This window comes from Leptonychotes weddellii, chromosome 10 (assembly GCF_054177405.1).
Source record: "Leptonychotes weddellii isolate Sample4059 chromosome 10, ASM5417740v2, whole genome shotgun sequence".
Taxonomy (NCBI): Eukaryota; Metazoa; Chordata; class Mammalia; order Carnivora; family Phocidae; genus Leptonychotes; species Leptonychotes weddellii.
Genome location: NC_138378.1, coordinates 1194052 through 1220016, shown reverse-complemented (window position 1 = coordinate 1220016; position 25965 = coordinate 1194052). Strand labels below are relative to the sequence as shown.

General features: G+C 63.2%; 1 protein-coding gene and 1 long non-coding RNA gene across 7 annotated transcripts; one reads left to right on the top strand and one right to left on the bottom strand.

Annotated features, from left to right (window-relative positions):
• Positions 1-2206: 2206 nt before the first annotated feature.
• Positions 2207-25772, top strand: SLCO4A1 (solute carrier organic anion transporter family member 4A1). Of its 5 annotated transcripts, XM_081832459.1 has the most exons (14): positions 2236-2344; positions 7889-7967; positions 8437-8577; positions 12716-13599; positions 14440-14530; positions 15300-15421; positions 15777-15888; positions 19149-19303; positions 20729-20924; positions 21906-22071; positions 22168-22340; positions 22607-22671; positions 23061-23209; positions 24590-25772. In XM_081832459.1, the coding sequence occupies exons 2-14, from the start codon at positions 7900-7902 to the stop codon at positions 24752-24754; spliced, it is 2487 nt and encodes an 828-aa protein (XP_081688585.1). In that variant the 5' UTR covers positions 2236-2344; positions 7889-7899; the 3' UTR covers positions 24755-25772. The 5 variants fall into 5 exon arrangements, 4 of the variants coding, with proteins under 4 accessions (XP_081688586.1, XP_081688585.1, XP_081688587.1 ...); XM_081832461.1 differs by lacking the exon at positions 8437-8577; XM_081832460.1 differs by lacking the exons at positions 7889-7967; positions 8437-8577 and having other exon boundaries at positions 2207-2344.
• On the bottom strand, positions 11095-25722 carry LOC145723765 (uncharacterized). Of its 2 annotated transcripts, none has more exons than XR_014149013.1 (3): positions 25626-25722; positions 17306-17664; positions 11095-14258 (listed from the first exon to the last, which is right to left on the bottom strand). It is a non-coding gene; the product is annotated as an uncharacterized LOC145723765 (long non-coding RNA). The 2 variants fall into 2 exon arrangements; XR_014149014.1 differs by having other exon boundaries at positions 11095-14255.
• Positions 25773-25965: the final 193 nt, after the last annotated feature.

Sequence of the window (25965 nt, the reverse complement as noted above, 5' to 3'; positions counted from 1 at the left end):
GGGCCATGGATGGAGACAGGGCCCAGACAAAATGGCAAACAGCAGGGAATCACGGCGGGAGCCAGGCCTTTCCTCCCTCCTCCTCCCACCTGCCGGTCGGGTCCAGAGATGGTCTCCTGCCCCTTAGTGACTGACAGCAGCCCTTTGGCAAACAAAGAGGGAGCAGGTCCGAGCCCCAGAGCTCTCTGCAGGCAGTAGTCTTTGGCTAGAAGTGAACACCGCTTTCTGTTTGCCTTTATCCATGTTGATGCTAGCCTCTCTAGGATAAAGACACGGATTTACCTTTTTAAAAAGAAGTGTACTGTTTTAGTAAAATACATGAATTGTCCGAAGGAAAAACACTGTGTAAATAACAGTCTCCAGGAATAAAATCCAAAATGAAGTTTGGAAACAGTAAGTCCAATGCTGCTTCTGACATTTGAAATGCTCTCATGCCATCACTATCAGAAGATCAGCCAACTCTGTTCACACACTTCCCATGACGGGGAGCTCACTACCTACCAAAGGCATCTCCAGTCAGGTCCACTGGGAAATGCTGCTCCCAGCGGGCTCCACCCCGAGGCCAGGTCTGCAGAGCAGCTCACCAGCCTCTCTTCAGAAGAGCATGCTCTCCCTCCAGCAGCCTCCTTTCCCAGGCAGACCAGTGAGGTCCTCCCGCTAGTTCCTCATCCTCAGAGAGAACTTCTCCTCCTGGGAACACTGTTGGTAGTTTCTCCTCTTACGCGGTGGGGCCAGGAGTGGAGGCTGATATTCCAGGAGTGGCCAGACCTCGCCCCAGCTTCCAGGTGTGGATGTTTGCATGGAGGCAAGGACAAGACCAGGGACCCCCGGGGCCTGGCACGAGTGGGCAGAAGCCGGCCCTCTGAAGGCAGAGCATTTCGTAAATAACTGTGCAAATGTGGGTTCGTCCATGAGCCCCAGCACCGCCCCTCCCCAGCCCCCACAGGAAGAGGTCAGCCCCACGCCTCCTCGGTGGCTGTGTGGGCCTAAGGCTCTGTGTGTGCTCCCCCACCAGCCCCAGGTCATGCTTTGGTCATTTCTCCCTTACCCAACGGACGTCAGGACTTAAACACACATGGTTGACATTTGTAGACTTCTTTTCTTTCCTTTCCTTTTCTTTCTTTCTTTATTTTGAGAGAGAGAGCGCACGCACTTGCACGAGCAGGGTGGAGGGGCAGAGAGAGAGGGAAAGAGAATCCCAAGCAGACTCCATGCTCAGTGAGGAGCCCAATGCAGGGCTTGATCTCATGACCCTGAGATCATGACCTTGAGCCGAAATCAAGAACTGGTTGCTTAACCGACGGAGCCCCCCAGGCACCCCCTTTTTTTAATGGTGCCCCATTCTTTTAAAATGAATTCATTTTGTGAAAACTAAAAAGGAAAAACTGTGGGGTGTCAGTGTGATCTGCTGTTACTGTACTAACTTGGCAACCCTTCGGTCTCATCCCCATCCCCTGCCTCATCCCTACGGCGTTCAGGGACCTCTGAGGAAGTGTTGTCATCAGCCCCGTTTTACAGATGATGTAACTAGACTCAGAGAGATTAAGCAATGTGTTCGGGGTCACACAGGGGAGAACAGTGGTGGAATGCCAACAGGCCCTCCTTTTGGTGGCCATGTGGCAGAAAAGCCCCTCACTCCTTCCTGACAGTGCCCACGGCAGAAAGAGGATCATTCTAGAGAGAAGGCTGGATTCCCCAGGTGAGGGTGCTGGCCTCACCATGAGCCAGGGTGAGCCCCTAACCGGCATCCTCCCCAATTCCCCCGGGGCCCCAGGAGGCACCAAGGAGGCCCACATCCGCCCGCAGCCCAGGCCAAAGCCAGCCTACCGGCGCCCCGGCCCGGCTCCCACCAGCCACGGGTGGCCTTTCCGAAGGGTTGGGCAGGAAACTTCACTTCCTTTCAGGGCCTCTGCCACAGCCCCCGTCCCACACGCCAGCGGCCTTCTGAGTCAGAGAGCAGTCGCCACAGGGCCTGGGGACTTCACCGCCCCGCTCTGGGTTTCTGGCCTGCAGCTCGGGGATGCCGAGTCTCTTGGGGCTGGGGAGGGATCCGTCAGGGGCAGGCGCGCTGGGCTGGGGGGCCACGGCGACCCGGGGGCGGGAGAGGCACCGCGGTCCCCGCTCCGCCCCGCCCCCGCCGCGCGCTCCCGCGGCTGTCACTTCAGGGGGCGGGCCCGGGGCGCGGGGTGGGCGCAGCCAGCGCGGCGCAGCCATTGGCCGGGGTAGGTGGGGCCGGCGGTCGCTCTGGGGCCGGGCGGGCCCGGGAGGGGATGAATGGAGCTGGGGCCGGCCGCGAGCAGCCGCTAGAGCGCGGGGCGCAGCGCGACGGTCGGGAGTCGGGAAGGTGAGTGCTCGGGGGGGGCGCGGGCGCGGAGCTCGGGGCGCCATCGTGGGGCGCCGCCCGAGCGCGCCGGCCCCGGGCTGCTGACGTCAGGAGCGCGGCAGGTGCCCAAGGACGCCGGGCTGGGGCCGGCGGGCTCCGGGTGGCGCCGGCAGGGCCGGACGCCGGGCGCGGGCGGTGCGCCCCACGGCCCGGCTGCCTCTGGGAAATCCGAGGCAGACGCGCCCGTCGCTGCCCGCTGCCCAGGAGGAGGCGGGCGACCGGGAGGGGAGGGCAGGGACGGAGCGGCGGGGCTAGTGTCCAGGGCAGGTGGCTAGGCGCGCACGCAGGCGCAGGCCCCGCTGGTCAGGGCAGGGACAGACGCGCCTCCCCGGGGTGCAGAGTGGCGGCCGGCCCTCCACCTGTGGCGGATCCGGCTGCGGCGGCGGCCAGGAGGAAATAGTCAAGCACAGAAGTTTCTCGCGGGCAGCCGGGCTTTGTTCACGCCCCTGTGCTTCGGACACCTGGGGGCAGGGTCGCGGGCGGAGACTTCCCCGCTCGCGGGGCTTTGGGGCGGGCGCGTGGGGCTGGTCCCCAGCCGGGCCCACGCCGGCTGGCCCCTCTCCCAGCGCCACCGCAGGCAGCCGGTGCGGAGCGGGACTGGGGGACCCCAGCGCCCTGGTGAGGGCAGAGGGCCGGGGAGGATGGAAACGAGGACGCGGACCCGCTTTCAGCGCCCGGTGGGCACGCTTGGCCCCAGACCTGGACACCCGAGGCAGACGCCGGGCTTCCACCTTTGACACGGGAGCCGGCAGCGCGACCGGAGTGGAGAGAGGCCCGCTGGGGCCCTGCGGGGGTCAGCGCCACGAGGGCAGAGACAGGCAGAGCGCACGCGCTCCCTCGTGCGCAGGGGGACTTGGTGGCCGGGCCTGTTCCTCTCCGGAGGCGGAGGCGCGGGGGAGCCTCAGTAGTTTTCCACCTGAAGGAACCAGCTTCCCAGTCGCTGTGTCTCCCTGTGATATTTGGGGCCTGGCTTCCCTCTGCCTAATCAGAAACTGGCCCTACTCAGTGAACCCAGAACAGGTCCTTTCAGTGCAGAGTGGGGCCTCGCGGGGTTCAGAGGAGAGGAAGCCTCTGGTGTTAGCGGGTCAGTGTGGGACCCCGAGGGTACCAATAGTAGGAGCAGAGGAGGACCTGCTCACGGAGCAGGTAGAACACCCCGGCCCCAAGCTAAGTGCTTTGAGCATTATCTCAGGCAAGCCTGGCAACAACGTGTGAGGTCGCTGCTGTGTCTCCCATGTTACAGGGGAGTAAACCAAGGCACTAGGCGGTTCGGTGACTTGCCTGTGGGCACACAGCTAGTATGTGGTGGAGCTTTGGGTGACTGCAGACATTTTGCAGCTCTGTTCCTGGTGGGGAGAAGACAACCCAGGTGAGCCAGGCCTGACACAGAGCAGTGTCGCAACAGATGGGCCCACGGCTAAGGGGACTGGGGCAGTTGGCGGGGGGAGCCAATGCCCACGGGATGAGGGGAGGGGGCCTCTCACAGAGCGAGCCCGCTTTCCCAGGTTGCGCAGGGAGAGCACAGAAGGTCCTCTGGGTCAGACCCCCATGGCTGCCCCGCCTCAGTCCTGCTTCCTGCTGGGCAGGGCTGGTGGACACTACCTGGACATTTTTTATGGGGCTGCTTCCCTCCTGGGTGGCCATGGCCTAGTCTGCCCTGGGTGTGGCCCCTCAAGCCAGTCCCTGAGCAGGTCCCAACCAAGTCCCTCCCACCTCCGTGGTGAGGGAGCTGGGAGCCTGGGGGTTGGGCTTGATGATGGCCCAGTGAATGGAGGTCTTGGGGCTGATGTTCTGTCCTTATCAGAGCACCCAATTCTGAGTAACTCCGCTCAGAGTCTGGCTCTCCCTGGTCTCCAATGGACCCTTGCCTTGACAAGCCACCTCTGCAGCCTGACCTCCGGGTCTCAGTCTGGCTTCCAAATGATCTAGAAGTCTCCGAGAGTGTTAATCCAGTTCCCAGGTCAGCATTGCTGAACAAGTATCAATTCATAGCTTTGTGCACTCACGCTGACTGTGGCAGTTTTGGTCCCCAAGGCCTCCCCGTGGGTCATGAGCAGGTAGTGGAACCCGGCCTGGTGCTCATGGTCAGAAGGAAGTGGGGCAGCTAGCCCAGCAGGTACCCAAAGGGCTCGCCCGGCCATACCTCTGCTTTCTCCGTTGTGGACAGAGACCACAGAAATATTCCCTCCTGAGCCACGTGGCCTCCTGTTTTCAGGCGTGGCAAAGAGCCCATTGTCTGCTTTTGGAAGGGGATATACAATAATCCTCAGAACCTCCCAGCTGCTTTTGTTCTGGGACATTGAGCTGCTTGTCTGGCTTCAGCATGAGGGTGGCATGTGGGAGCCCACTTTAGGGCAGGACCCAGTCTCCACCATGGCAGGTAATCAACAGGCCCATCAGGACCCCACCCCTGTAAGTGGGAAGGAGGCACCAGCTCCGTCTCTGGTGACCAGGGCTCTTGTGTTGTGGGTGGACCCTGGGTCCTGTTAGCAGGGGAAGAAACTGGCCTGCTGGGCCCTGGGTCACCTCCCCTCCTTGGCTGGTCATGGGGACTCTTCCTGCTGCAGCCCTTAGCCTGCTGTCCTCAGACACCCCTCATTTCCCCTTGGTGGCCATGATGCAGCCCCCTCCCACCAGGATGACACAGAATTAGCCTCTCGAACCACATTTCTGGGGGCGGGTGGACACTTTTCACAAACCACGTGCCTTTTGCAACAGCTGCTCACAGCGCAACCAGGCGAGGCCCACTGAGGACCAAGCACAGGGTCCGGAGAATCACAGGCTCCTGGGCCAGGGAACATCTCATACATCCTCTCCACCAAGGGGGCCACCTTTTTCTCCAGGAAGCCTTGGGGGTACCCAAGGTGTTGCTCCTTGGCCCAATGCCTTTTAGGGCTTGGGATCCGCTGGGCTGAGTGGCACCCCATTCCCACCCCAAGCTTATGTGCGGTCCGTGCATTTCGTCATGGTGGTCTGCCTCTCAGCAGATGCCCTGGGGCTGGTGCTTGGACCCACGGGCCTACGAGGCCACCTGGACCTGGCTGACCCCGCCTGTGCCCAGACAGGCCCATTATGGGACAGAGCCAATGCCCCAGCACCCCCAAACCCTGTGAGGGCCCTGCTGCAGGTCCTCATTTTTCATGAACCCACTAGGAGGAGAGGGGCTCACTCTCTCCTCCCCATGATGGCACACTTTTGTTGGAGGGAAGAAATGCAGAGAGGCCCACCACCTGCCCGAGGTGGGAACAGCGCCTGGCTGCAAGAGCCTCTCTCTGTCCCCTCCATGGATCAAATGTTACAGGTTGGGAAGACAAGTAAACTTGTACTCGCCTCTCTGTGTCCATCCTGCCCTCCCCACATGTCTGCCTGCTGGTGGAGCCGGGTGGGGAGCAGAGAGTCCCAGCAGAGTACCCCCCAAGGGACGGGTCCTCCGGCTCTCTATCAGACAGTCCATTGTTGGCCTCCATGCAAAGTGGCCAGCTTCCTGCCCACTCACTTGTGCATGGTCACCAGGTATGCAAATTCGGTGGGGGGGCAGGCACTGCTGCGGCCACCCCAGATCCTGCCACCCGGTGTCTGCTCTATAAATAGCTTTGAGCCCCATCTTCAACAAGTGAAAGCTCCCTCCACTCCCTCAGTCAGAGGAAGAGACACCACCATGGACCTAGGAGGCAAGAGAAGAGGGCTGTCTGAAAGACCTCCATGGGTCATGGAGGGAAGGACCCAGGGTCACGGGGCAGGGGAGGACCCAGGGTCACGGGGCGAGAGGAGGACCCGGGGTCACGGGGAGGGGTTGGGGAAGGACCCAGGGTCACAGGCGGGGTAGAGGAAGCATCCAGGGTGTGAGGGGGCAAGGGCGGGAGAAGGGGAGAGGACAGGGTGGGGACCCATGGAGCGGGAGCTCAGGCAGGGCTGCCATGTGGTGTGTGGCACATCTGGTGACATGGGCTTGGCTGTCAACCTCAGAGCAACCAGGTGCAGGAAGAGGGGGACCTACTGGCTGGAGCATAGAGAGGAAGCAGAAACGAAACCTGTATGTGCCCCCAGCTGCCACATCCCCAGCGAGCGGGGTTCAGGATGGAGCCTGGGAGCACCCGGCCCTAACGTGGAAGGGCACTAGTCACCCTCGGGCCCCCCTGGGGGCGTTTGCTGGGCCAGAGCCAGAGTGTCCCGGGAGCCAGGCAGAGGAGGACCAGACGTCGTGGTGCTGGGTGACCCCGTGCCCTTCCCCCCGCTAGGTCTGCAGACAGCCCTGCGCGAGCATCTAAGGGGTACAGAGGTGGGCAGCCCTGGACTGAGACTAGGGCCCAGCTCTCGGGGACGGGGCTATGGCGAGCCACCCACGGGGGCCGCTGGCTTCTCACGCCGCAGCTGTTGGGGGCCTCTGGTGGGGTGGGGGAGGAGGAAGTGGGCCCTGGATTTCTTGCAGCCTAGTGGCTCAGACTCCGAGAAGTGCGGCTGACGGCCAGGCCAGTAGACCTGTGGTCTCCTCCTGAGTGAGCCCGCACGTGCACACACACACACACACACACCACACACACACACACACACGTGCACACGCACGCCCTTGCCCCTCCCACCACAGCCCCAGGTGCAGAGCGTCTGGCTGGAGACTCCAGGGTACATATTAACCTCCCCGCTAATCCTGTAGGGCTCCTCTCCCCGCGGGAACAGACGGAGGACTCCTGGCCGTGGTGGGGAGACTCGCAAGGACCGGGAACAGGCCTGGAGGGTGGGATAAGGTCCCCGCAACAGCGGGCTCCCTGGGCAGGAGGATGTGCGGTCTGCGTCTCTCGGGCCTGGGAAGCCATCCAGGGCCTCCGCAGAGGAGCTCACAGCCTCATTGTTCCCCCACGAGGGTGAAGGCCACAAAGCAGCAGGGAGGGGCTGCCCAGCGTGTGAATGGGCACCCCAGACAGAGCCCCCAGTCCACTCTAATCACGGGGGAGGGGGCTCGTTCCTGCTGCTGGCACTCCCGCACCTCTGGCTCCGTGGTGGGAGGCCCCGGCCCCTGACACGTGTGCATGGCTGAGGGCTCAGCCACGACCAGGCCCACAGAATGCTTACGAACGGTGATGGTGGCAGGCGCCCTGCCAGGTGCCCCGGCCCCGAAGCCCTCCTGGGGCCCCTGCAGGCCAGCTCCAAGCTGCACGCCTCTCACCTCTGCAGTTCTCATTTGGAACTGGGGCCGTTTGCAGCTGATGCTAACGTGACCTCCCCAGGCACAGGGGGCTGGGCGCTTCTCCCGGATAGGACCGTGTCCTGGAGGTCCCCAAACCCCAGTGCCCGGTCACGGGCCTTGCAGACAGCAGGTGTTGTGTGGAATTACCTGCTGCATGACTCAGCATTCTCCGGAGAAACAGTCAAGAGGAAATATATATATTAATAGCTTTATACATATTTTATATCTTTATGTGTATCTTTATATATATTACTTATATGTTATATATAAATATGCATATTTATGTATTATATATTATATATAAGATAAAGATTTATTATTAGGAACTCAGCCCATGCAATTATGGAGCTTGGCAAGTTCCCAAGTCTGCAGTCGTCGAGCTGGAAACCTGGGAGAGGAGAGGTAAGGGTGTGGTTCCACTGGCAGGGTGGAGCTCAAGAACTGGGAAGAATGACGTCCTAGTTCAAAGGTAGCCAGGCAGAGAAATTCAGCGAAGGGTTAGCCCTTTTGCTCTATTCAGGCATTCAACTGATCGGATGAGGCCCACCTGCATTGAGTCCACGAATCCAAATACTAATCTTCTCTAGAAACACCCTTGCAGACGCACATGGAATGCTTGGCCGATGGGGCACCTCCTGGCCCACCAGACTGACAGGGGGAGTCCGCCATCATGCTGCATCAGACCGTAGCTCTGGGTGGAGGAGGGGGAGGGGCCGCCAGGAGTGAGAGGCCCTGGGGGTCTCTTGGGTGAGGATACCTGTGGATGGCACCTGGAGCCCCCAAGGGGTGGGGGCGGCCTCTCGGCCTGTCCCTCCTGCCAAGCGCTCTCTCTGCTCCTCGGCTCCCCATTGGCCCGCCTCCCGCCTCCCAGGAGCTCCTGTCCTCTGCTGTCCGGCTGTGTTGGCGGCCCCCCGCTCCAGCACCGCTCAGCAGCTCAGCATCAGCTGAACGGGATGTCGGCCCCCACGGAAAGTGCCCGTGCCTCCGCTCTGCAGTCCGGCCTCCTCAGCAGGTAGAAAGCAGACACACTTTGTTCAGACCAGTTCCTGGTGGACATGCTCACAGGGCTCCAAGAGGAAGGACCATGGTGCCCGGTCCTCCTCGGGGGGGCTAGTTCCCCTCCACATGGTGTGCCACTGGGTCCTCCAGCCCCTGCCACCTTCTCCCCGGTTGCCCGCGGGGTCCTAAGATACAAACTAAAGGCAGTGGCCACAGAGCCGGTGGCCTGGCCTTAATGTGGGTCAGCCGATGCTGCCTGGGCGGCCGGCAGGAAGGGCAGCCGGGAAGTCACCTCCTCCTGGCTGACCACACTGACCACACTGGGTGTCAGCTCTGCCCATCTTGGGAGCAGATCCTGGAAAGAAACTGTCCGTCAGCGACCTGGGTCACACCCCCATATCCCAGCAGGGATCCCTTGCCCACAAGGGAGCTGATGAGCAGGAGACTGAGACAGGGCAGCTCTGTGCCCATCCAACCTGCTCTGCTGGGCTCGGCCAGGCCGGCCACGATGCTCCCCTGCATTGTTGCTGGTTCCCCTGCAGGCGGGTCCCACCGCAGGCCTCTATGGTGAGGTGGCCATCCTCGGGCACACACAGCGTCCTTTCACTTCAGACCCAGCTCGGCACAACCATCTGCGCATCCACATCCAGAGCCGTCTCTGGCACTCCACGCACATACTGGTGCCCAGATCTGCCCAGATCCTGGTGCAAACTCGGAAATGTCCTCTGGAAGTCCCACGATACTCAGGACCATCCTGGTGGCTAGGAGACTCCAGGTGTCACAGGTCCCTAGACTCACTCAGGCCCCAGCCGCCGGCCTGCGGACAGAGGGGACGATTCCAGGCACAGCACCCTGCTTCCCTACAGGGTAGCCCCGGGAGGGCCAGCCTCCCCACGTCTGATCAAGAGCCTTGGTGAGGGTGAGAGCCTTCCAGACAGTGCAGGAAAACTGGGGCAGAACTCCAGGCGTAAGAAAAGTTTGCAGAGGCTCTGTCAGAACGTGCTGACCTGCCTGGGGGCGGGAGTAGTCAGGCTCCTGACGGGAGCCCTGGAGGAGGCCTCCCTGGAGGAGGCTCGCGGCCCCACGGCTCTGAGTGCTGCCGTTCGATTCTTATGTGCAGGCAGCGGCCACCAGTGGGTCATCTGGCTAATAATACCCCAGATTGGATTTTCAATTTGCTAATTTAAATAATGTGATGCGTATGACTTGGCTTGAGCTTTATATATTCATGTCCAAGATCCGTAGCTGTCGGTTCAGGGAAAACTTCGCCACTGACCTGGAGCTGCACGTTGGTGTTCTCCTGTGGCTTTCGGTTTCAAAAGGGAGAGCTCTTCCCTCGTGGCCGTCCCTAATCACAAATGCTAGCTATCCGGCCACCTCCCGAGGCCTGCTGTGGGCCCCACCCTCCGTCACCTGCCCCTGCATCTCTCCTGCAGAGGTGGGGCCAAGGGTCACAGCCCAGCGTGCGAGGCAAGCCCAGAGCGGAGGGAGCAGGTGTCTGATGGCGGCTGGTGTCGAGATCACTTACGGGGGATACTGACCCAGGAAGCATTCCCGAGGACTTACGGGGGATACTGACCCAGGAAGCATTCCCAAGGGCCCGGTACTGACCTTTCATGCCCCGCAGGCTGCTGGGGGCCTCCCTGAGCTCCCCATGGCCCCCGTGACCCCTGTGGCCCCTGGCCCGGTTGAGGTTCCTGTGCTTTAGGGCCTGTCCCAGCCAATGGTCCTGCATCGTGTGTGTGGTTTATGTGTGAGCAGGTGTTTATGTGTGCAAAGATGCAGATAGCTATGTGTGCGCATGTTGATCTGCACGCACACGTGTGTGTACATGTGTGCACGCATCTAGAGGAAAACACACCGTGACGCCAGTCAGCACAGGGTAGCCTCTGGACCTTGGAATTTGGGGTAATGTCGAGGCTTTGTGGTGTTTCTTGGTGTGCTGTTTCGGCAGCCCGTCTGAGCTGTGGGGCTGGGAGGTGCCAGGGCTCGCGCTGGTGGCTGTGTTCTGCGAGGCTCCGCCGGGCGCGGGCGTCGGCGTGTGCGGGAGGCGGCCTCGGTGACCGCCGGCTCCAGCGCTGGGCCGCGTGCGTGAGGAGCTGCCTGTCCGCTAGGGCTTCTTGCAGGAGCTGGCCCTCCCAGCTCTGCTCGTATGCGAGCCGGGCCTCGCGGCTCTAGAAATAACGCGCTGCAGTACTCACGGCCACACGGGGCTGACTGCCGTGGAATTTTGCCAGACATGCACAGCCTTGGCGCTCGGCCGCAGAAAGCCTGGGGGCACCCGTGCCCACGGTGAGCAGCCAGCTCCGGACACGAATGCCACGTGACCAGTCACGGTTCTTTCACTACGGTGTTGGTGAGGACAGCCGTGACGCACACGCGGGCTCTGAGGTGTCTATTAAGCTCGGTGGCCACCTCCCCTCAGGCCTGTGGCCCCCTGAAAACCAGGCCACACGTGACAGCTCTTGGCATCCCCAGGGGCTGGTGACTTTCCCACGGCTACCTTAACAAAGCTCCGTAAACCGGGGGCTTAAAGCCACAGAACTTTATTCTCTCCCAGCTCTGCAGGCCAGAGTCTGAAATCAGGTGTCCGCGGGGCTGTGCTCCCTCTGGAGGCTCCAGTGAGGGCCCTTCCCACCTCTTCCAGCTCCTTGCCCCCCAACCCCCGCGCTTCCTGGTGGCTTCACGTAACTTCCCTGTGTCTTGTCTTCTAAGGACACTTGTCACTGGATTAGGACCCACCTCAACAGATGACCTCATCTCAAACCATTAATCACATCGGCAAAGACACTTCTTCCGAATACGGTCACACTCAGTGTCTGGGTGTACCCGTCTTTTTGGGGAGACCCCCATTCAACCCCCTCCAGGCCCCCCGTGCCGGGCCCAACAAAGCCGTACTCCATACTCGGCGGCTGCCGACAGAATCGGATGGCAGGAGCCTCTCCCAGCGTCCACCCGGCACCATGGGCTCTGTGCATGGTGGGGGGCAGGGAGTCCCCGTGGCCTGGTGAACCTGGATCTGAGGACACTTCGGGGTCCCGAGTCACCCTGGGCGAGGCCAGCAGGCAGCTCCCCAAGCCTCAGAGCACAAGCCGGGGGTGTTTCTGTGCCCCCCACGGCCTGAGGCTCCCGGCTCCCGGAAACAGCCAGGCTTCAGACCCGCCGGGAACCTCTGAATATGAAGTGGCCCAACCCAAAGGGTGAAGGGTGTGTCAGTGTCCTGGGGCTGCCACACGAAGGACCACAGACCCACGGCTGAAACACCAGGCCTTGATTGTCTTAGTTCTGGGAGCGATGCCTGAGAGGGAGGTGTGGCCGCGACCTGCTCCAGGCCTCTTTCCTTGCAGGTGGACCGTGTTCTCATGTGCTGTCCACCCGTGTCCAGGTCTCCCCTTTCTCTACGACCCCAGTCACAGCCAACTGGGGCCCTTGCTGACGACCTTAGTCACCTCTCTAAGGGCACCGTGTCCCAACACCCTCACAGCTGAGGTGGCTGGGGGTTGGGGGTGTGCAGGGGGCCCTGGGAGCCTCGGGAGGCAGGATTACCTGACCCCAGCCCAGTTCCTTTGGGTCGGGGGAAGCGAGGGCCCAGGTGGGGCTCCGGGCGCAGGGCCGGGCTGGGAGCCGCAGACAGAGGGAGTGTTGGTGCCCTTTCTTCCTAACTTGTCCACGTGGCTGCACACGTGTCTTGTCGTGACGTCTTGAAAACCTGCCGTGGGCAGCGAGCCCAGTGACCCTCCTGCGGGGCGAGACCCTGCTTCTACCCCCTCCCTCGTTGCCCTCCAGACGCTGGACTAAAACGAATGCTGGAAGGGTGTGAGGCTGGACAGTGTGGGGACTGTGTCCACACGGGGCAGAGAGCACGGCTCACGCCGGCCGAGCAGAGGCCGCGGGGCACAGGGTGGGTCAGGGTGGTCCAGGGGCCCACACGGGCAGCGACTGTGGCCTTGTTCAGGTGTGTGGGTCCAGGAGGTGTGGCCCTGGATGCAGGAGGGGGCTGGTCGGGGAAGGTCAGTGCCATCAGACTGGGGAGCAGGCAGCAGAGCCTTCGGCGCCCAAGGGAGCGGGCCGGGGGGCGGGGGTGTTCCCGCCGAGATGTCCGTGTGTTCAAGGGTCTGTGTAAGCTTTGTAACCAGAAGCTCTTCTCACAGAACAAACCAAACACCGGAATACCGTTCGGCGGCTCCCACAGCTGCCCCCAGCGCTCCCTGGACAGAGATGCCTCAGCACTCGATGGGGGACAAGCCCTTGGTCTCCGTGCCGCAGCTGGTCTTCCCGAGCCCGCCCTCAGCCACGGACAGCGAGTGTGGCCACAGCCCCCCCAGCAGGCGGGCGTCCCTCGGCTCGCCCCCGGGCCACGGCACCCCCTGTCCCGCCGCGCACAGCCCCCCGGACTCCTGCAGCCAGCCGCTGTGCCCGCCGCTGGCCGAGAAGCACGGCTGCCAGGCGCCCCCCGAGATGCGCTACGTGGCCGCCGGGCCACAGAGCGTGGCGTGCGGCTGGTGGGCCTTCACGCCCAAGTGCCTGCAGGCCTTCAACACGCCCAGGGGCTTCCTGCTCTTCCTGTGTGCGGCGGCCTTCCTGCAGGGCATGACGGTGAACGGCCTCGTCAGCACGGTCATCACGTCCCTCGAGCGCCGCTACGACCTGCCCAGCTACCAGAGCGGCCTCATCGCCAGCTCCTACGACGCGGCCGCCTGCCTGTGCCTCACCTTCGTCAGCTACTTCGGGGGCAACGGGCACAAGCCCCGCTGGCTGGGCTGGGGCGTGCTGGTCATGGGCGCCGGCTCGCTGCTGTTCGCCCTGCCCCACTTCACCGCGGGCGCCTACGAGGCGGAGGCGGCCGAGGGCGTCGGGACGTGCCGGGCCAACCGCAGCGTGGCATGCAGGGACAGCGCCTCGGGCCTGGCCGGCTACCGGCTGGTCTTCATGCTGGGCCAGTTCCTGCACGGCGTGGGCGCCACACCGCTCTACACGCTGGGCGTCACCTACCTGGACGAGAACGTCAAGTCCAGCTACTCTCCTGTCTACATCGGTGAGTGGGCTGCCGAGGCCACGGGCGGGCGCGTCCACGCCGCTGGCGTGCCTTTCCTCGTTGGCCGCACCGGTGGTCCCGGGGGAGGCCGCGGGGGAGCGCGGGCCTCCTCGGGTGCTGGGGTCAGCCAGCCGCCCACGGCCCGCAGGGGCCGCGCTCGAGCCTCACGCTCCCGCTGAGATCCCCACGCTTCCTTAGAGTGAGATCCCTGGGTTTCAACCTCGGGCCGCCCGCTTCCCCGAGTGCCTCCTGCCAGGCCAGGCGTCCCCGGGGCCTGGCCACACCCTGTCTGCTGACTCGGGCCCGCTCGTTTGCACCTTGGGCTCTGTCGCTCTGAGTCGCCGAGCGCTGCCGACCCAGGGACGCTGGGGCCCCGTCACTCCAGTGAGGCGCTGGTGGGCCTGTGGTGCCGAGCGGAGGCGCCCTCATCCCGCAAAACGAGGCCCTCGGGATCTTTGCTGTCTCAAGGGAGAGGGAGTCCAGATGCCGCCTGCTTTTGGCTTTGACAGAAAAACTGTAGAAGCCCTTTTAAAAGTTAGCAGCAGGGGCACCTGGGTGGCTCGGTGGTTGGGCGTCCGGCTCTTGATCTCGGCTCAGGTCTTGATCTCAGGTTGTGAGTTCAAGCCCTGCGTTGGGCTCCCCGCTGGGGGTGGAGCCTGCTTAAAAAAACAAAATAAACAAGTAAAAATAAAAAGTGCAGCTAGATCTCGGACACAGTGGAGGCTGCACGGATGCAAACCCTGGCCTGAAGGGTCAGTGCCATGGGGGCAGAGGGCGCAGAGGTGCGGACTGGGGGGCTCCTGTCAGGTGGCCCCTCCACAGCTCTGCCTCTCTCCGCAGCGACCTTCTACACGGCAGCCATCCTCGGCCCCGCCGCTGGCTACCTGATCGGAGGCGCCCTGCTGAACGTTTACACAGAAATCGGCCGCCGGTGAGTGCCCTGGGCTCCCCCTGCCCCTGGGGGACAGCACCCCACAGTGAGGCCGGGGGTCTCCCCGGCCTCAAGCGGGAGGCAGCCCGGGGCCGGGCCTGCTCTGGCGGGGCCCGGGGTCGGTGGGGGGGTGGTATCCCTGAGCGCAGGCCTGGGGGCGGGGACAGCCTGGCGGGTCGACAGCTTCCCGGACCAGGCGGCAGCAGGTCACCGTTTCTCTGATGCCCTTTGCGGAACAGACGGCAGATTTTCATGCTGCCGTTGCGATTCATCTGTGTGGGGTTTTCCAGCCAGGTGTCCTTAATTCAACCCAGTTCTGACAGACTTCCCGGAGTCGGTGCAGACCCCGCAGGCTAAGGCTCAGCCCCAGGAGACCGCCCCCCGTGTCAGATGCCAGCCTCAGATGCTGGGTACCCCCAGCTTCCGTCCAGCCCGGCTACAAATCGGTGGTTCCGCGACCTCATCCTTGGGCGTGATAAGCCGCTAGAACGGCTCACAGAACTCGGGAAGGCACCTCACTCACTAGATTACCAGTTTATTAAGCAGATTATGAGCCCGGAGCCACCAGCTGGAAGAGACGCAGAGGGCAGGTGTGGGAGGGGGTGCGGGCTTCCGTGCTGTGCAGCGAGTCACCCCCACCCCCGCCTGGAGGCTCTCCAAACCCCCGGCTAAGGTTTTCATGGACCAGCGTGCAGATGGATGCCCGGCGTGGGGGGTGCCCTGAATGCACGTGGACAGGACACTGACCCCCCCACGCCTCTCCCCACAGGACGGAGCTGACCACCGAGAGCCCGCTATGGGTCGGCGCCTGGTGGGTGGGCTTCCTGGGCGCGGGGGCTGCCGCCTTCCTCATCGCCATCCCCATCCTCGGGTACCCCCGGCAGCTGCCAGGTGGGTGCGTCACTCTCTCCTCACTTGGGCTGGGCGGGGCCCCCGTCCTGCTGACCACGGGCACCGTCCACCCCTGTGGCTTCTCCCCGTCTGAGGCACGCAGGACGGGCTTGTGGCAGCCGGAGCACGTGCCCCTTCTGCCTCCTTCTGTTTCTCCTGGTCCCACGGTGTGTCCTGCCGCGGGCTCTCCACCCCCCTCCTCTCTGTCATCGGCCAGTGGTCACCATGCTGCAGCCCCATACCCCACCTGTCCCCGTGCCCTCCATCCAGGGCACCTCCCCAGACCTGGGAACAGGGAGGGGCCTCAGGCAGAGCCCTCGGTCCCTGGCTCCCGCTGACATCTGCGGCCTTCCAGGCTCCCAGCGCTACGTGGTCATGAGAGTGTCTGAAACACACCAGCTGAAGGACAGTGGTCACAAGGCGGCCAGCAACCCCGACTTCGGGAAAACCATCAGAGATCTGCCTCTGTAAGGACCTTATGGGGGGTGGTGTGCGCCTCTCACCTGTGTCCCTGTGTCCTGAAGATCCTTGGGGGGTCCCACGCATCCTGGATCTTGACCCCAGGCTAGGAGAGTCCATGTGACCCCTCCAGGGCCACGTGGCCAGCGCACAGCTCCTAAACCTCCCCCGTGGCCCAGTGCACGCCAGGTCTCGCCCCAAAACTGAGAGGCTAAGGCATGGTGGCTAGAGCCCTCTGGGGCTGGAGCTGCGGAGGGCTGGCCCCAGTGGGGGCCAGGGCTCCAGCTCCTCACTCTGTGTCCTCTGACCATTCCCCTAAGGTGACACTGGCATGGACTCTGGGCTCGAGCCCCCTCTGTGCCTCGAGGTGGCTGAGGACTCTGGGAGCAGGGACCCTGGGGGGAGCAGGACGGTCTCCGGCTCGCTGCCCTCACAGCCCTGCACCAGCCCCTCCTTCTGTGCTCCCCTCTTTCTCTTTGTGTGTGACCTGGCCTGGCTTTGTGGTCTTCACACACCATCGGGATGAAAAGATCCCTGGCCTGCTCTGGTCTCAGAGAAACGGGACCAGGGCGGCTCCTGGCTGCCCAGCACCCCTCTTCACGGGACCAGGCACTCCACAGGGGGCCTCTCCCATGGAGGGTCACCAACCCGGCTCCTTGGCCTCACTGAGCACCCACCTGCCCCTCCGGGAGCCTGGGGCCTGAGCCCAGGAATGGCTGTGTTTCACGGGCCTCCTGGGGCCGGGGGCTGTTAGTGGTGGGAATGAGTCCCCGTTGTCTTTCTTCGCCATGGGGAGGTGAAGGGGGATCAGGGTCAAAGGTGGCCTCAGGGGAAGGCCCCGTGCCGTCCACTGTCCGCTGCTTTGCTTCCCTCATGCAGAGGAAATGGCTGTCATGCTAAGGGTGGAGGGGTGGATGGCCCCGGACCCATTTAGGGCTTTGTTCTCCTGCTTCCCACTTCCTGTGATACCACCAAGAGCTGCCCGCTCTTGAGGGTGCCCCCAGAGCAGGCTGAGCTGGCCCAGGGCCGCGCTGGCCAGGGGTCCAGGAGCTTCTCCAGCACCCACAGTGGAGCTGCCCTGAGCTGGAGCAGAACCTCCATCCCCTGCACACAGCGCTAGGGCCCCAGCATGTCAGGGGGCAGCGGCCACGGGGAGGTTTGTGCCCAGGCTTAGTTCCCCAAATCAGTTGCTGGTAAGAAATCCTGGAGCGCATGACCTCGTTACCATCACAACTAGTTCTCTGAGCCAATTCAACACAAGGATCTTAGCAGAGCATCCTACAGTCTGGGATTAAGAAACACGGAAGTCTGCACACCACAGATGAGGGTGGCCCCCTCTCCGAGCCTAGCCGAGTGCCCCAAAGCCTGGGCGGGTCAGAGCAGGGCCCAGGAAGGCGACCAGCCAGGCCCAGGGCATCCCCACACCTGAGAGCCCGACAGAGGAGGTCCGGGGGAGGGGCAGGTGCAGAGCGCAGCCGAGCCCCTGCCCGCCGGCGCCCACGCTGGGGGCGGCTCCTTCACTTCCTGGACGTGGGACTCAAGTACCGAACCAAAGAGAATTGTTTTCAGTCTTCAAGCCTGAAAGTCAATTTTGCTGAGAACCAGGGTGGGGAATGGCACCTGCGGTGAGTCTGAGCGTCCCCCGGCTGAGATGCCCGAGCAGAGGGGAGGGTCTGTCCGTAGCTCCCTCCCGGCCGCCAGCTCGAGGTCCCGGTGCAGAGGCTAATTATGGCTGCATTGCACGTTCCAACGTTTCAAAATCCAGTTTGTTGCCGGCCGGTGTCCTGAAAAGGAAGAGCATTTGAGTGTGAAGGTGTTTGCAGCTGCGATCCGCCAGCTGGCGTGGGGATGACCAGCGGCGCCCGTGGAAGCTGGGTGCGGGGCTCCCGAGGACGGCAGGGGCACCTGTTCAGTTATAGAACAGCTCTGAGCTGCAGACCCGAGAATTTCAGTCCAGGAGGGCTACTCCGAGCCGCCCCCAGCGGCCGGCGGACGGTGGTCCTTTATGGCCGGGATCTGCTTTTTCATAGTGCAGGAGAGGGAGGGTCCGTCCTGCCAGGACCTGGGGCTCCAGGGAAAACTCTGCCCCCAGCCCACCTCACTCACCAGCCCCAGGGCCGGGGACAAGCTAGCCCAGGCACCTGCTGCCCGCGGCGGGACGGCTGGGGACGGCGCAGGGAATCGGGATGTGCAGGCGGCCAGAGCCTCGCGTGTGGGACAACGGGCTGCCCCACGAAGGCTGAGCGTCTTTACTGCCAGACCCCCCGTGGCTGCAATTTTTGTATGTTTTCCACTCAGCTCCGCTCGCTCCCTTCAGCACCCTGTAAGGACAGTTTGTTCTGTGCCCCTCATGACGTTTAACGGCCAGGTAGAGTTGCGTGTGTAACCAGCACTCAGGCGCTAGCCCTGCTCGGCCCGACCCCCTAACAAGATGCAGAACCCCAGTTCAGCCAGAGCGAGTGGCCCTCAAAGAAACTGCGCTCATCCCGAGGGCAGGCGGTGTGGGGCAGGGTCGGTGCCCAGCCCGTCCCTCAGGGGGACGCGGGGGAACAGCCGCCAGAGCCCACGCCCAACACTCACAGGGTTGGCTGCAGCGAGATCGGAGGCCAAGTGTCCCCAGGGCCGTGCAGGGGTCCCACTCCCAGTCCTCAGAGGGGAAGCAAGGCCAGTTTCACTGGGGAATCAGCAGGCGGCCAAAGCCAAAATCCTTCCTTAGGACCCGGCAACACCACTCCCAGCAAGTACGCACCAAGAGAAACTGGGGGGCCAGCCACCCCCAGCCTGAGCCTCCTTGGCGGGGATCCTCTGTCCCCCCTTCTCCAGGGCTGGTGGTTGAGAAGGGACCGCACCCCCTGGTGCCCATTCCCCTTCCACGGGGGCCTGGCCAGTCCTGGACTTGGGGACGGCACCTCCCCCAGCCCCCGGCTCCTGGTTCAGGCCATCTGCCGGTCATCACAGCTGCCCCCCAGGTGACTGAACGGTGCCGTAGGGTCTCCCCGCGCTGGAGAGGGGGAAGGCTCTTCCCTGGTTTACCAGCTGTCTTTCCTGGGGCCCATTCTCCACCAGCTGAAGCCCAGCCTCACACCTTCTCTTGATTTCTCTGGGACGGATATGGAGCGACGACAGCTCACCAGCCCACTCCACTCCCCTCCTGGACCTGGGGCTCTTTGTACTCAGGCGGGAGGGACCATGGCCCTGGGAACAGCGCTTCTGCACACGCTGCTCTGGTCCACTCTGACCCTCTGTCTCTTCTCTCTTCCCCATCCAGCTCCATCTGGCTTCTCCTGAAAAACCCCACATTCATCCTGCTCTGTCTGGCTGGGGCCACCGAGGCCACGCTCATTGCCGGCATGTCCACCTTTGGCCCCAAGTTCCTGGAGTCCCAGTTCAGCCTGAGCGCCTCAGAAGCCGCCACCTTGTTTGGTGAGAAAACTCGCGGAATCTTGGGGGTCCTCTGACTTTTCGTGAGTTCTCAGATGAGGAAAGGGTGTTTGGAGTATCTTTTAGAAGTCCAGCTGTACACGGGAGGGCTCGCTGGGCGTGTGGTCCTGCAGGGAAGGCCCCGGGAGCAGGTGTGGGGCTGTTTGTCAATGTCACCATGTGGATCCAATGGTCCTCCCCGAGAGGTGGGGAGCGCTGACCACAGCGTGCTGGCCAGTTCTCGGTGGACCCGTCCTGGTGGGGATCCGCTCTAGCTGGGAGGGTCAGGGGTGGGCCCAGCTCATCTGTGCTGCTCCCCACCCAGGGCCTGGGCCTTCGTCGTCCCTGGCTTGCTGCAGAAAAGGTTTGGGTGGCAGCACCGCCCTGAGCACCTGGATGATCGGGCTTAGCCATGCCCATGAGCCAGGTGGCTGGTGTCCCAGGGTTTCCTGGGACCATGAGGTTGGAGTCCCTGGGCCTGCCTGACCGGAGCCATTCTGTGGCCAGAGGCAGCTCGGACTCCTGAGGAGAATCAGGGGGCCCTCCTTAGACCCTCCTGCCGCTGTCCCACCAGGCAGGAGGGATGTGGGAGTGGTCACCAGACATGGGGTCAATGCCAGGCACAGGGTCCATGCCAGACGTGGGGCAGATCCTGGCCAGAGGGGTCAACGCCATGTGTGAAAGGTGGGGTGCATGTGGGTAGCACGTGGGCCAGCACAGGCTGCGCCCCAGCCCTTGGGGTTCTGTTCCTGGCACAGGGCGTGGGGGTTCGATTAGGGACCCCATCCCCCCTTATCTAATGCCCCCAGACACCCCTCCTTGCCTGGCCTCTCTGCTGACCTCACATGCCCAGACCTCTATCCGCAACTGCCTCCCCTTCCCCAAAGCGGCCGCACAAAACATCCTCCAGGGCCCCCATGCTTCACCCCGGAGGTGTAAGGGGCCCATGCCAGAGCTGGCCTTGGTCATTGCTGGAGAGACAGGCCCACCGATCCCCCACCCCTGTCTGCACTTTGTCCTGGGACAGCCTGGGAGCCATTCATCCCACCTGGCCACGGTGTCTCCAAATGTGGCTCACGGCTGGACGCAGCAGGAGCTGTGGTGGGCAGGGGACACGTTGTCCTGGGGGCCTCCCCATCAGGCGGGCAGGGGCCATTGAGCTCTCCTCCTCCCAGGCCCGCCCCTGCGTCCTTCCGCCTCTGGGCAGCCAGGTGTCCTTCCTGAAGGCCCCTGGACCAAGGCTCCCCCAGAGGCCCCCCGTCCAGCGGCTGAGCACTCAGGTCAGAGCCAAGTGCTGCCACATGGACAGACGGATGGCTCTGGGCCTCAGTCTCCCCACCTGTAGCGTGGAGATGAGAAGGCCCCGTGGGTTGCGGGCCCCACCCCTGCGGCCCTGAGGACCGCGCTGAGCCCCTCCCTCTCCTGCAGGGTACCTGGTGGTACCAGCCGGCGGCGGCGGAACATTTCTGGGTGGCTTCCTTGTGAACAAGTTCAAGCTCCGCGGCGCAGGCATCATCAAGCTGTGTCTGCTCTGCACCCTGACCAGCCTGCTGGCCGTCTTTGTGTTCTTCATCCACTGCCCCAACGTGCCCATGGCCGGTGTGACGGCCAGCTACAGCGGCAGGTAAGGGCCGGGCAGCGCCTGGGCAAAGCGGGGCCCCCAGCCCACCTGTCGGGAGCACCAGTGGCCCCAGGGGCTGGGGGAGGTGGGGTTGGCCCTCGGGCACTCTTTGGAGAGGCCCATAGCAGCAAGACTCAGGCTCACGGTTGCTCAGAGACAGCCCAGCGTCGGCCCTTGGGAAGCCCTGGGCTCTGTTTCAGCCCTGAGCCCAGGGTTCTCGTCTGAAAATGAGACCATGATCACCCAGCTCCTCTCCACGTGTGCACATGGAAAGAGGCCCAGGGTCGGCTCTCACGTGTCACCGTGTCATGGGGACGTGAGAACAACAGCCCCCCGATGGCAAGAGGGGAATATGTCAAGCAGGGGCCGGCCGCCTGCCCGTGGGCCGGGCGGGCCCCTCCCGGGATTCCCTGCGGACCTGACCGGCCACACAGGGCGCAGTGATGCCGTGGGGTGCGGTCCTCTGATGGGGTTGGTGGGGAGGGGACAGGCTACGCGGCCCACGAGGGCCCTGCCACCACGGGAGAGGGGCGGCAGCTGGCCCTGGGGCCGGCCGCAGGTTACAGTGCTGAGGGCAAGCTGGAGGGGCCGGATGGTGGTTTAGTGTTTCCCATTTGAGTGGAAAAGAGAAGAAAGCGTGTGTGTCCGTGACCACCGCTGTGTGCGTGCACACACGATCCGTGCAAATGTGTAGCCGCGGCCCGAGGGGCTGGCGCCGTGGCGGAGGGCTTTGGCCTGTCCTCTCGCCATCTTTGGGCTCTGAGCCCTGCGCACACATTGCCTCTCCCGTAACCGAGTCGGGCAGGGAGCAGAACAGGGCGTGGTGTGGGTGACGTGAGAGTTGCCGACGACCCCGCGCGCGGGGGGCCCCCGCCTCGGCTGGAGCCCATGTGGCCGCGGGGGCCGGGTCCTGAGGCCGGGCGCTCCCCCCGTCCGTCCCCTGGCGCTGGGCCCGGTCCCACAGCCGCCTGCCTCCGCCCACAGCGTCCTTCCGGAAGGCCACCTGGAGCTGACGGCCGCCTGCAACGCCCCGTGCGCCTGCCGGCCCGAGCGCTACAGCCCCGTGTGCGGTTCCAACAGCCTCACGTACTACTCCCCCTGTCACGCGGGGTGCGGCGGGGAGGCTGCGCCCGGCGCGGGAGGCCACAAGGTGGGTGCGGCTGGTGCCCGCGTGCCGTCCGCGCCCCGCCCCGGGAGGGCTCCCGTCCCCCCCTCCTGTAACCAGCCATGTTGTTGCGCCCCTCAGGTGTACCGAGACTGTAGCTGTGTCCCTCAGAATTTTTCCTCTGGTTTTGGCCATGCTACTGCAGGGAAATGCACCTCAACTTGTCAAAGAAAGCCCCTCCTTCTGGTTTTCATATTCGTTGTAATTACCTTTACATTCCTCAGCAGCATTCCTGCGCTGACGGCAACGTTACGGTAAGCCCGGGCCTGGGTCTCGCTCTGGTGCAGAGCCTTCCCTTGCAGCACGCTGCGGTGGAGCCCTGCAGATCCTGCGGGGCACGTGCTGGGCCCCCTGGAGCCCTGTGGCCTCACGGCGCTAACTGCCTTGGCGAGGTGCTGGTCGCCCGGGGAGGCGGTGACGCAGCCGGGGGCTTGGCCAGGACCTGGCTGCTGGTGTGGGGGTGTGACTTGGCGGACGGCCGCGCTCCCCGGGACGCTGACGCTGCCGTCTTCCATTTCAGGTGTGTCTGTGACCGGCAGAGATCCTTTGCGCTGGGAATCCAGTGGATCGTGGTTAGAACTCTAGGTACTGTGCACTGGGTAGCGCTGTGGAGTGGTACAGTTGCGTGGTTCGTTCACTGCACAAGGGCACCCAGCCGGTGTCTCCTCAGTGTGTGCCCACGTTGGCAAACGGCACCATTCCCTAACAGTCCACTAGAGGGACCCATGGTCATTGATTTGCCCAGAGGGTGGCTTTTCCTCCTTAGCGCGAAGGGCGTCGGAAGTCACGGGGAATCCCCCAGCCTGACGCCAGGCGCCCCCCAGAAGGGAACACTGACGTCCACTTTGCGCCCCCTGAGATCACCGAAGACCGACGCCACCTTTCTGAGAACCTGCACGGTCTGGGTCTCGGCGCTGCCCGCCCGCCCCGCCTGCCCTGTGCTTGGGGGCTACTGACTGAGCCTCTCTCTGCAGGGGCCATCCCCGGGCCCATCGCCTTCGGCTGGGTGATTGACAAGGCGTGCCTGCTCTGGCAGGACCAGTGTGGCCAGCGGGGCTCCTGCTTCGTGTACCAGAACTCGGCCATGAGCCGGTACATGCTCATCACTGGGCTGGTGTACAAGGTGAGTGCGCGGGACCAAGGGAGCCCCAGAGGCCACTCCAAAGAGCTGAGCATCTTCTCCAGCTAGCTCAGGTCCCGGGTGCCCCACAGGGGCCTTCCCGCAGCTCAGACCCCCCGCTGGACCCTGGTGGCCTGGCGTCCAGGAGCAGCATCCTTTCCAAGTTAGAGCCGTCGGGGCCGGGCCCGTGATGCTGCGATGGGGGCGCTCCGGGCCCCCCACCGGCTGGGGCCCTCACCCTGCAGCTTGGCGGTTGGCCCTGGGGCTCGCATCAGCTGAGGCTTTGCAGAAGTGAAAACCAGCTCCTTTCTGTGAGCTCGGGTTCCGACGGGCCTGTTCCCGTCTGGGCCGGGTCAGCCTGATGGATCCACGCATGAGCAACACCCGCTTCTTCCAGCTTTCCCGTGCCCTGGGCGCTGCCCCCTTCCTTAGCCTGACCCCGTTAGGAGAAACTTCCTGCTGGAACACTTGGCTCATGTTGTGTGGGGAGAAGCGCAGTATTTATATATTGAATTTTGCCTGATTGGAGGAAAAGGCACAAAACCTTCAAAATAGCATGAAATTCTAGGGCCAGTCTGTAAGGGTGTTTTGATTTCCTCCTCCGGGTGGAGGGGGTGCTCAGGGGTTCCACCTCTCGCCTCAAGCTTTTCTCGAAGGGCCTCAAGAATGGAGGACCGTCGGCCCCCTGGGTTTGTCTCTGCACAGCTTAGCATAGAGATAGCCGGGTGTGAGCAGGGATTTCTGTGGCTCTGGAGGTCAGCGCTGGGTCAGCTGTAAAGACGTGCCCTTGCGTGCCCAGAGTCCTCCGAGGCCGCGTGGGAGCCCGGCGGGGCCGTGAGGTCTGTGCGGCTGGTTGCGGGTGAGGTGGCCTCCGCAGCGCTGAGTGCTGACCGCAAACCCAGGGGCTTAAACTGCAGATATTTATTCTTTCCTCAGCTCTAGAGGCCAGAGGTCCCAAACCCACATGTGGCAGGGTCGGTTCCCTCTGGGGGCCCTGCCGGAGGGCCCGGGCCTGCATCTCCATCTCTGCCCCCGGGTCACGTGGCCTTCTCCCTGTGGGTCTCCTTGCTCCTGTAAGGACACCCGGCATGGCAGGTGGGCCCACCCGAAATCCAGGATGATTTCATCTCAAGCTCCTTAACTGAATGACATCTGCAAAGACCTATTTCCAACTGCAGGTTCTGGGCGTCAGGGTTGGGGCATCTCTTCTGGGGGGATGCTCTTCAGCCCATGAAGCCCTCCACCTCCCTCATGAACAGTACTGGTGTCCACACTAGGGTTCTGCAGGAAAGAAGGTCTTCTCGCCAGAGCAGGGGTCCTCGGGGACCGGGGCTGGGTGGGCGGCTCTGGGTGCGTCCAGCGAGCTCCTCCTTCCCCCCCCAGGTGCTGGGTTTCCTATTCTTTGCCACCGCCTGCGTGCTGTACAAGCCCCCCTCGGAGTCTCCCAACAGCCTGGCAGCCTCTCTGCCCAGCCAGTCCTCGGCCTCCGACAACCCCATGGACCTCCGGGATACTCCCTCGGCCCTCCAGCTCCGGAGTGATGTCTGACGGCCCACCCGTCTGCCCAGGGGCACTTCGTGAGGACTCTGTCGGATTTCTCCCCAGAAGGGCTAACCCCTCACCCGTTGTGATACCCCTGTGCTGAGGACCCTCCAGAAATCTCCCACTGGATTCTGAGGGTTCCTGAGCTGGTGGAGGACCCATGTGACTCTCAGACACCAGGGAGAGTGGAAGCAAGGCACGTGGAGAATGGGCACACCTCCCTCCTGGTGCCTGGGGACCAGGGTGATGGTGTCTCCGGCTCAGGAAGAACGAGGCCCAGCAGCCGTTCCCTTCCTGCTTCCTGCTCCACGAACGGACACAGCCACGTAGCACTGAATTTTCCTCGGGGGCCCCCAGAGCCCCTGGACACGTTAACAGCCGTGCTTTTAAAAAGGTCTATGCGATCTTAACTGTGCTGTTAGCTCTAGAAAGCGCAAAGCCGCCTGCGGGCCTGGTGTGGGATCCTGCGGCTCCCGGAGGTTTGTCGGTTGCCGTCCCGTCCGGGAGCCTGGGGAGGGCCCGCCACCGCCCTCCATGCGCACACGCCGCCTTGCATGTGGCACCGTTGAAGCCGCTGGATTAAAGTAGAAGGCACCGGCCCCCCGCCGCGGGGTGTCTGCCGGCCATGCTTCCGAACGGGTCCCGCTCCCCAGGTCCTGTGGACCGGCCCGGCCTAACTTCCGGTGTTTCTCCGGAGGTCGGGGAGGGGGTGTGAGGCCGTGCCCAGGGGCGCCGTCCCGGGGGGCCGCCCTCTCGGTGTTTTCTAACCTGCTCGCCCTCCCGTCCTCAGATCTGCAGCAGGACGGGAGCACCGTACATAAGCAGACATTTATGGACCAGTATTTTACATGAACTTATTTATAGGGTTGTTTTTTACCTGGTAGGGTGGTGTGCACAGGGATGCGCTCAGTAGGCACGTGTGAATCTACTGCGAGGATGGCAGCACTTCCGTGGAATGTCTGTTGGCGGGTGTCCTCACTTAAAATGATGTGCGTATAAGTATGTTTGAATATTTAAAAACCTATCTCTCTGTCCAATGTGTTTGTTTCTGTGAATTTGCAGAGCTCAGTGGTTTTGTACATCCTTCCTGTGGGTTTCTGTGAGTTTGTGTCTCAGAGTCTGTGGCAGGCTGGCCCCGGATGAGCGCTTTCTTGGCCCTGAACCCGCCTGGGTGGGCCTGTCCCCTCCCCCACTGTGACCCCAGAGTCCCCTCCCTC